The 11,064-nt window shown below is 41.6% G+C and overlaps 1 protein-coding gene across 1 annotated transcript; it reads right to left on the bottom strand.

Annotated features, from left to right (window-relative positions):
• LOC117477900 (lactose-binding lectin l-2-like) lies at positions 1-640 on the bottom strand. The gene has a single exon (XM_034124699.1). The coding sequence runs from the start codon at positions 583-585 to the stop codon at positions 103-105; it is 483 nt and encodes a 160-aa protein (XP_033980590.1). The 5' UTR covers positions 586-640; the 3' UTR covers positions 1-102.
• Positions 641-11,064: the final 10,424 nt, after the last annotated feature.

Genomic DNA, 11,064 nt, shown 5'->3' with positions numbered 1-11,064 from the left:
TATTAGTGTACATTCATGTCTTTATTGTGGTCCAAAGCATGTTAACAGAGTAACAGTTTTACAGTGACCTGGTTCAATCAGACATATGTAACATCTCAGTTGTTAAACACAAGTTATGCGAGATGCACAAACTGAGGGAGAAGTAGCAGAACATGGTCTATCATTCCATTTCTGATGAAAGTTGGTGTGGCCACAGTCTTCATTTCCTCTATTATTGTCTGGCTGTCCTGAATGCCAATAGAAAAACTTGGCTGCACACCCATCAGACCACATGCATCTTCCTTCTTTGTAGATGTCATTGAGTCCGATCCAGGTGTATCCCTCAGCAGGGTCAAAGTTCTTGATCAGGGATCTGACTAACAAATGTTCCTCTTTACTGTGAATAGACACCAGGTTGGCTCCCAGTGAAACGCAGTGGAGCTCTGCATCAGCCCAGGTCAAATGTGTGGAGACGTACAGGTAGCTGCGGCCGTTGTAAAAGGACCAGGACATGGGACAGTTGTTTTTCCATGGCTCCACTTCTTGTTCTTCTGAAGGAGATACCGCACAGAGAGCCAGGCCCAACAGGAAGAGAAAAACCAGCATGACGATGTCACCGTCTCTGTCTGTTAAAGTTGAACTGAACCGTTGGATAGTATGAAGATTCTGTGACAAGTGACGGGCTGCTTCCTTTTATATGCATCAGGGAGGGTGTTTTCGCTGTTGGCCCAATATTAGTGGTCAACTGAATTTGGAAAACACTTTCTGTTGTGACTCATTTGTTTGTTTGATGCCCGAAAGCAGATAAGAAACATAACAGGTACTTTTATATTCCAGCATTGTAGTTGTAAACCAGAAACAAAACATTTTCTCAAAAATGCACTTGCCCATTTCTGAACCTCTGAATGTGGCATTTATGTTCCATTAAAAATACATGAACAATATATTAAAATACATTTAATGAATGAAAAGATGCTCTAAAATGGTGTCTCTTTCCTGTCCTTTTGATTCATTATGATGTACTTTGCTGAACCTCTGGCCTCTGAACGTTTGTCACCTCAAACACACACACACACACACACACACACACACACACACACACACACACACACACACACACACATTCTTAATTGCTGTTACAATAAAATACTTTCAATACCAATCCTTATGTTATGACTCATTTGGCTTGATTCTAAGTGAACGGGTCAATTTGACCCTGAACAGAAGAGGTGTCTCGTCTCTATTTATCAACATCAACCAATTGGAAAAAAAGTTGGAACATTTTAACCCTCCTGTTACATTCAGGGTCAAATTGACCCGTTTGAAAGTTTGAAAATCTACGAAAAATACTTTCAAGTATTCTTTTTGTATGAAACTTCTTCTCCTTACCTTAATTAGTGCAATAAACAAGTAAAATGAAAATGGTTCATGTCATGCATTTGGAACCCCCCCCTACATGTCTATATCACAGAGATGGTATTCGGGTCAATCTGACCCAGCAGTGCAAGTGGAGGCTAAAAGGGGTCAGAAATGCACACACACACACACACACACACACACACACACACACACACACACACACACACACACACACACACCACACACACACACACACACACACACACACACACACACACACACACACACACACACACACACACACACACACACACACACACACACACACACACACACACACACACACACATTCTTAATTGCTGTTACAATAAAATACTTTCAATACCAATCCTTATGTTATGACTCATTTGGCTTGATTCTAAGTGAACGGGTCAATTTGTCAATTTGACCCTGAACAGAAGAGGTGTCTCGTCTCTATTTATCAACATCAACCAATTGGAAAAAAAGTTGGAACATTTTAACCCTCCTGTTACATTCAGGGTCAAATTGACCCGTTTGAAAGTTTGAAAATCTACGAAAAATACTTTCAAGTATTCTTTTTGTATGAAACTTCTTCTCCTTACCTTAATTAGTGCAATAAACAAGTAAAATGAAAATGGTTCATGTCATGCATTTGGAACCCCCCCCTACATGTCTATATCACAGAGATGGTATTCGGGTCAATCTGACCCAGCAGTGCAAGTGGAGGCTAAAAGGGGTCAGAAAATGCACACACACACACACACACACACACACACACACACACACACACACACACACACACACACACACACACACACACACACACACACACACACACACACACACACACACACACACACACACACACACACACACACCACACACACACACACACACACACACACACACACACACACACACACACACACACACACACACACACACACACATTCTTAATTGCTGTTACAATAAAATACTTTCAATACCAATCCTTATGTTATGACTCATTTGGCTTGATTCTAAGTGAACGGGTCAATTTGTCAATTTGACCCTGAACAGAAGAGGTGTCTCGTCTCTATTTATCAACATCAACCAATTGGAAAAAAAGTTGGAACATTTTAAAAGTAATTTAAAAAATGTTATGTTATGCAAAACTAATGTATTTTATATCAAGGTTTTTCCAATGTAAAAAAGAAAATAGAAAAACGTGTTTGAATGTATATGTTTTGTGAAAAACGAGTGACTTATTCCAATGGAACCATGATCTGTGAGAGGTGAATAACACAATTGCACTAAATATTGATTTCATTGATAGTAATAAAAGGTACAAACTATGTACAATATAATATGGATTTTGGGGCTTCTGACAATTTTTGGATAATTAAACATGCAGTGGGTCAAATTGACCCACGAATATTATTGCTGTTACAAAAAACGAATATAACAGGAGGGTTCATAAGGCTTTACAAAGAGAAACATATAGTAGGGCTGTTTGTCCTAATCCAAAACCACCACACAGACCCTGATATCAGTCATCATAATGTCAAAAATCATCTAAGCAAACATCTGGTCTGCTTTACATGATCACAGACCAATCGTTTGGGGGCTTAGTTAAGGAAATGACACTGTGGTGAAAACAAAAAAGACACTGATAATAGTGACCATAATAAACCAGGACCTCTGTGCTGCAGGACTTGATGTGACATTTGGCTCTGAAAAAAGTCTATAGGTCCATATTAAATACAATCTAAAATGATATGATCACACAAAAATACATGAACAATATATTAAAATACATCAAAGATGCTCTAAAATTGTATCGCTTTCCTGTCCTTTTGATTCATTATGATCTAAGCTTAGAGTTTAAATAAGGATGAATACATTTGCAGTATAAATGTTTGTGTGTATGTTTGTCTATGGTTGTGTAATGTCGGGTATTCCAGAAAGACAAAGTCCCATCCGCAATTATTTACTGTGCAAAGTACAATCACAAAACATTGGTAAAGTTCACTTTGCAAACACTTTAAGTTTCACAGAACTACACAGAATATGAACATTACCCAAAAAAGAGCACAAGCTCACCTGGAGATGTCACATAAAACCTATGATTTATTCATTTCAGTCAAATGTTGAAATAGTAAAACACTGCTTTAGAAAAGACATGTGGCTTCAGCTGTCAGAAGGTTGCTGGGACACAAGGAGAGACATTGCTTTCTGTCTGACTTTTCTTTTCATGTACAACTGAAAACTACATACCAAACATGGGCATATATTTACACATAAACAATATTACAGTAGTACAAAGCCTTCAATGTGTCCTTTCTTGAATTGTGAACTTTTTTATTTTAACATGCAAACAAGTTTTAAACAACATTGCTTTGAAAAAAAATTACTTCACAGAATGGCCGTTAAAACACTAAATACACCTTCCTGTTGGTTTCCTGTCCATTACAGCACCAGAGGAAAGAGAGGAGCGTGATCACAAAACACAACAGGTACCTTCGAGCATTCAAACCTTAAACATCTTTTCTTCTCAAAATGCTCTTGTACTTTGCTGAACCTCTGGCACCTGAACGTTTGTCACCTCAAAAATACATAAAACAATAAATAGGTAATATAACACAGTACTTCTGCTCTATGAACACAAAGAACAGAGGAGTGTTTGTGCATGTGTGCGTCATGTACAGGTTTTTAGTATAAAATGACTACCACAAGGCCTCTCTATGACACTGAATATGAACAGACCACGGCTCTGATTTATTAGATCTTGCTGTCACAGAATCACTGACTTCACAAAATGCATCTTTCAAATGAGACTTTGTAACTTTTTTAAGAGAAGTAAAACACATTGTTGGTCTTATAAATAAAACGCTTAACAACTAATTGTCCAATTCAACAGTCCGGGTATTGTTGCTTGCTGCTAAAGCCTCATTGTGGCTATTGTTGAAAAACTTTACGTCACTAAATATATATAACGGACAGTCAGTTTGCTGACTCATGACTCTTCCACATGTGCCACTGTTACAGAGGTTAGTCTTTAGCTAAATGCTAAATGATTAACAACAGCTTAGCAACTAGCATCATCCCATACCTGCCTGAATAAAGTTTCCGAAGCAAAAGTTACATAGTCTCACATTAAAGGGGGAATCCACTCTCAGAATTTATGAATATTATTCTAATAATCTTGAATTGCTTCTTTTATCAAGCCTACTTTATGCTTCTGAAACTGATTGAAAGTTTAATTCCTCACGTTGTGAGCGATTTTTTGTTGTACCTTTTTGGACCCTTTTTTGTCACCTCGTAAGAGTGTTTTTCTTTTGTATATCTTTTGTGGAAGAAATAAAGTATATTTATTATACTTTACCTCTGGCTCCCGGGTCGTGCATTTGAGTCCTTACCTTTTGAGTATCCAAGTTCGTGACAAATTAGTTGTTAAGCGTTTCATTTATAAGACCAACAATGTGTTTTACTTGTCTTATAAAAGTTACAAAGTCTCAATAATAAAATTATAAAATGCAATAATGTGCTTTAACCAGTAGGTGTCCCTTTCTATCAGCTGTGCACTGTTATGGCGTAAATACAGCCTATCTACCAATTGGATCAAATATAAAAGTCAGCCGAATTAGTGTTGATACTGCAAGGAGACGTATTTTGTGAAAAGAAATGTAAGATGTTGTTTAATTGCTTATATATTTAAGATCCACGTCAAGTTTTCAGTTTCGGCGGCAGTTCCTGTTTGTCTAGAACAGCGGTTTTCAAAGTGTGAGGCGCGCCTCCCCTGGGGGGCGCCAGAGAGCTTCAGGGGAGGCGCAGCGTGAGAAAAAAATAAAGAGAAACAATGAAATCTAGCTCGTTAACTTCAGCTAACTTTATGCGAGCGGCAACATGGATCGATTTTTAGTGAAGTTACCTAAAGTGAGAGAGGAGACAGCGTCTGGCCACCCCAGTTGGCAGCTTTGTTTTGAAATAAAAGTTGTGGCTCATCGGACATTTATCAGAGAAAATCCCTGATGTCCGAGTGCAAGTGAATGCAGCACAAGACGCGAGCCTTGTAACCCTGGCGCGAGCGAGGAAATGTGATTGGCGGCGATTTCATTTGAACAGGCGGCAGAAAACGAGAAGCATTCGGACCCAAGTACACGGAAGGAATAAGGTATTTGCGGTCTACAATGACAGAGAAGAGACTGTCAAGTTTGGCTGTGCTCAGCATTGAATCAAAACGCACTAAAGCTTTGGATGTTAATACGTTTGTGAGGCGTTTTGCTGAACAAGATGGTAATCGCCGCATTCAGCTGTAATAGGCATGCCAACTTGATGCTCTGCTCACGGATGACTCGAGCATTAAAAACTGTTAAGATGATGACCTTACGTGTGTACATATATTTTTTTCTTTGTGGGGGTCTGCCCTGAGAAAGTCAAATAAGATGGTGTGTAAAACTACACTGCCCAGACAAAAATAAGTAACCACTTTGATTTAACTAGGCCAGTAGGTAAGGGCATTCCACTGGATAATAATACCCCTGCATTATAGCAACAACAATAATAATAATAATAATAGCAATAATAATTGGGAGGGGGGGCGCGGCTGTTCTTATGTTCTCTGAGGGGAGGCTCACCTTCCCACACTTTGAAAACCCCTGGTCTAGAAGTCTTGTCATCAGGGCTCTATACATAGAGTTAACTACGGCAGATATGTCATATTTAATGCAGCTGAAACGTGTATTACAATGCCGTTATGTGATGACTTTCAAAGAGAAAAGCAAGGAGACTCGGAATAATGTATTATTTAATTTTTTTATACAGTCTATGGTTGCTACAGAGGATTGTGGGTAATGTCATGTCTTCGGCCATCCAAAACTCATAGAAAACGACTTGTTTCTCAGAATTGAAGGGGAAAACGTGACAAAAGCATTGTACACACACTAAAACCGTCGTTTAATTAACAAGGATACAGTAATCTGGTGTTTTTGAGTTGATGAGTAGTGGAGATATCACTGTCAAATAAATCGACAGTAAGGGGAATACTTACTTCCGGGTGTACAATTCTCCGTTATCCAATGGGAATGGACGCTCACATTGCCTTTAACAGCCTCCGACACAAACGAATGCCGTGCTTCCCTAAGCGTCAAATACCGCCGCCGATGGGAATACATTGCAATCAGTTGAAAGCTCTTTGCGTCCGTTTATGAAGCTGAAGGAGCCTCGGTGCGTCACAACTGGACACCACGGGACCCTGACCAAGCGTCGCTCCTGGATGCTTACGGACCGTCTACACAGCAGCGTTAAAAAAATCTTGAAACGCTTCTGCCCATTCACTTTGAATGGGGTGACGTCACTTTCCCTCACTTTTCGCCGAACTGCATTGTGGGCAGGCGAGCGGAGATTTTCAGGATTTTCAGGATTCAAAGTTGAACAATGTTCAACTTTTGAGGCTGAGGTGGAAGCGTCAGCCAATCAAATCCCGTGTACGCAAATCTGACAGTTCAAGCTCTAGCCAATCAAACGGCGTGTATGCTGGGAGAGACATACCGCAGGTCATTTCCTCATATTCCAAAAAATGGAGGAGAAATTAGCGGTAGCGAATCAATCACCCGGTGCTTTATGACCAGACCTACCGGGATATAAACCGGAGGAGCCAGGCATGGAGGGAGGTGGCAGAGACAGTGGTAGGTTTTCGCCTGTTTTGGGGAGTTTATATCCAGTTTACTTCGGGCTTTTTTGCTTCGTATGTCGCGGGCGGGAGATTCATGTGATTGGTTGTTCGTGCCTTGCTCGCAAAAAAATCCTCAAGCTTCAGATACGCCCACCTCCAAGATTTTTTTAATGCTGCTGTGTAGACGGTCCGTTAGGGAGTGACGCAGCCTATACACGGCGGCGTGCGTTGCCGCTTGGCGGTGGGCGTGTCTTGAGCTTGGGGAGTTTACGCGAGCAACGCGACCAACAACCAATCACATGAATCTCCCGTGTCTCTCCCCAAGGGCTGGAAAATGGAAGAAGTGACCAGAAAGTCGGGTTTGTCAGCTGGAAAAAGCGATGTCTATTATTTTAGGTACTAAATGAACGGGGGCTTGCAAAACTTTTAGCTGCTGCGTCCTGCAGCAGCTAAAAGTTTTGCAAGCCCCCGTTTGTTTAGTTTCGTTTAACTCTTGTGTCCTACAAGAGTTTGCGGAAACAAGACAGGAGTTGATAATTGGAAGGGGGGGGTCTGTGTCAAGTTTGTGATGGGAAGGGTATGAATCTCACCATAGACATTAATATCTAAAAAGCGATTTTTAATTAATGTCTATGGTGCTATTTTATTAGGGCTGTCAGTCGATTAAAATATTTAATCGCGATTAATCGCATGATTGTCCATAGTTAATCGCGATTAATCGCAAATTAATCGCACCTTTTTTATCTGTTCTAAGTGTAACTTAGAGGGATATTTTTCAAGTTTTTAATACTCTTATCAACATATGAGTGGACAAATATGCTTTATATGTTTGTTTATTATCATTTGAACAATGACAAATATGCTCATGAATATTAAACACAACAACCTGGAACCTCTCTCATACAATAATACAATACAGTGTGTGTGTGTGTGTGTGTGTGTGTGTGTGTGTGTGTGTGTGTGTGTGTGTGTGTGTGTGTGTGAATGTGGAGACACTGTGATGGATCGTTGGAGCTATGTGCAGCTCAAGGCATATATGCTCGAACGGCAGCTGCCTGGACGCTGCAATCATGTTGCGCGCACTATCCGTGCTGAGTGTGCTGACTTTTCGTACAATGTCCCACTGTCTGGCTACCTGCATAAAGTCAAGTGCTCGGCGCAGTTGTCGGCGAAATGTCGCTCCTCTGTTTTCATTGAAACAGCTCCTTATATCCGTTAGCGCAGCTAGCTAGCACCAGATGCTAACAACAACACGTAAGGTGTGCCTCGCTCACGAGTCGTGCCACACATACACACACCCTCCCGGTCCTCCCGATGGCCAGTCCGGGCCTGCCGGTGAGCGTGGAAGTGTGGTCTGCCACAAGCGGGCGGCAGGAGCAGGGCTGACAGCATCAGCTTGGAGATGGTATTTTAAACTCGATGCGCTCTGAAACTACGGGGCGGCCGAGGACAAAAAATACACATGCGTTAATCGCGTTAAAATAATTAGTGGCGTTAATTTTTTTTTGCGTTAACGCATTATTAACGCGTTAACTTGACAGCCCTATATTTTATGCAACATTGCATGGTGGCTTAATATACTGTCTATGCCTGCTGTCCATTCAAACGAAGTACACTGGATATAAACTCCCCAAACAGGCGAAAACCTACCAGTTTCACCCACTGTCTCTGCCACCTCCCTCGATGCCTGGCTCCTCCGGTTTGTATCCCGGTAGGTGAACAGGGACTGAAAGCACCGGGTGATTCCCTACCGCTACGATTATTTTCTCCTCCATTTTTTGGCATATAAGGAAATGAACTGCGGTCTGGCTCTCTCAGCATACACACGGTTTGATTGGCTAGCGCTTGTACTGGCAGATTTGCATACGTGGGATTTGATTGGCTGACGCCTCCGCCTCAGCTTCAAAAGTAGAACATTGCTCTACTTTTGCAGCGAGCACCGCGAGAAAAGCTACGCTTTGCTCCCAGAATGCAGTTCGGCGAATCGTGACGTCACCCCATTCAAAGTGAATGGGCAGAAGCGTTGAAGCGTCAACGCACGCCGCTGTGTGTAGGGGCCGTGATGCAGCCTACACACGGCGGCGTGCGTTGCCGCTTGGCGGTGGGCGTGTCTTGAGCTTGGGGAGTTAACGCGAGCAACGCGACCAACAACCAATCACATGAATCTCCCGTGTCTCCCCCGGGTAAAAAGGCTTTAAAAAGGCTCCCGTGTATGAATCTCACCGTAGACATTCATGTCTAAAAATCCATTTTTAATTCATGTCTATGGTGCTATTTTATGCAACATTGCATGGTGGCTAAATATACTGTCTATGCCTGCTGTCCATTCAAACGAAGTACACTGGATATAAACTCCCCAAACAGGCGAAAACCTACCAGTTTCACCCACTGTCTCTGCCACCTCCCTCCATGCCTGGCTCCTCCGGTTTGTATCCCGGTAGGTGAACAGAGACTGAAAGCACCGGGTGATTCCCTACCGCTACGATTATTTTCTCCTCCATTTTTTTGCATATGAGGAAATGAACTGCGGTCTGGCTCTCTCAGCATACACGCGGTTTGATTGGCTCGCGCTTGAACTGGCAGATTTGCATACGCGGGATTTGATTGGCTGACGCCTCCGCCTCAGCTTCAAAAGTAGAACATTGGTCTACTTTTGCAGCGAGCACCGCGAGAAAAGCTACGCTTTGCTCCCAGAATGCAGTTCGGCGAATCGTGACGTCACCTCATTCAAAGTGAATGGGCAGAAGCGTTGAAGCGTACGCCGCCGTGTGTAGGGGCCGTGAGAGTGTGTTGGCATAGAATATATTCAGGCAGGCATGGCGTGAAACTCAAAAAGTGGCAGCATGGTTACAGACATGTTTATCATCACCTGCGTCTCAGATTTCAATGCAATTCATATAAAATGAATGATTATTGGTTTTCGTTGGGAAACAAAAACAATCTAAATTATTAAAACAAACCTTTGGTTGATCATTTAAAAAAAAAAAAGCCAAACTTCTTGGGTTTTTCCTTTGTGTGTTATTTGATTGAAGAGGTACTGGAAAATAACCGGGTGAAACAAAAGTGCCCACAATCCTGTGTATTGTTGACTAATGCAAAGGGACCACACCCTGGACAACAGTATTACAAGTTTAAACTCCCGAAATAACCCAAAACTAGAGTATCAGCTTCAGTTCAAAGATCATGGAAAGGAAGGAGGGAAGGAGATAGAAATAGTGTATGGTTAATCGGCAGCATTTATATAGCACTGTTCCACTCTCGTGACCCCTCAAATGACTTTGACATAAGTCAAGCTGAACAGCAGGATACACACATTCATATAGTGCATGCACCTGCTAAGGGAGAACAAGATTCACACTGATCGCCATGCAATCAGGAACAATTCAGGGTTCATTATCTTTGTCTCTTAGAGTTCAGGAGAGGCCAACAATGATGGAAATGAAGACTGTCCACACCATCTACGGTTTTGATCACAAATGGAACGATTTCCATTATTATTCTTATCACTCAGTTTGTGCATCTGGCATAGCTTGTGTTTAGCAACTGAGATATGACATCTTATTGAACCAGGTCACTGTTCACCTGTTACTCTGTTAACGTGCCTTTGGCCACAAGACACAGATGTACACTTACTGTGTATGAAAGTCCTGTTTGTGATATATGCAACATAATGGATCACTTTAAGGAAACAATGCAGTATTCATACACTTTGACAGCACATCTCTCCTTAAAAGCCAGTCTCCTTAACTGTTGCTGAACAGCAGACAGTGCAGTTAGAGAAAAGTGCTGAATGTTTCAAATGTAGCTTAGTAGTCATTTAGCATCAGGGTACAAGGCTTTGCTGGTGTAACATTAAGAAAGTCAAAAGAGTCAGTCTGGATTGCAGAATGTTTTAACATGAGGCAAATCATTTCTCTTTATTCTGAGAAAGTCTCATTTTAAAGATGCTTTTTGTTAAACCTATTCAGCAATTGTTAGTCAGCAAGATCTCCTAAATCAGAGCTGTGGTCTGTTCCTATTCAGTGCCATAGAAAGGCCTTGTGGCAGTCATT

Source organism: Trematomus bernacchii, unplaced genomic scaffold (assembly GCF_902827165.1).
Source record: "Trematomus bernacchii unplaced genomic scaffold, fTreBer1.1, whole genome shotgun sequence".
NCBI classification, from domain to species: domain Eukaryota; kingdom Metazoa; phylum Chordata; class Actinopteri; order Perciformes; family Nototheniidae; genus Trematomus; species Trematomus bernacchii.
Note: the sequence above shows the minus strand (reverse complement) of the source record. Positions and strands in the feature narration are given on the sequence as shown.

Bases quoted from the DNA above. Each gene is read 5' to 3' on its own strand.
- LOC117477900 (XM_034124699.1), bottom strand. From the start codon at position 585: ATGCTGGTTTTTCTCTTCCTGTTGGGCCTGGCTCTCTGTGCGGTATCT.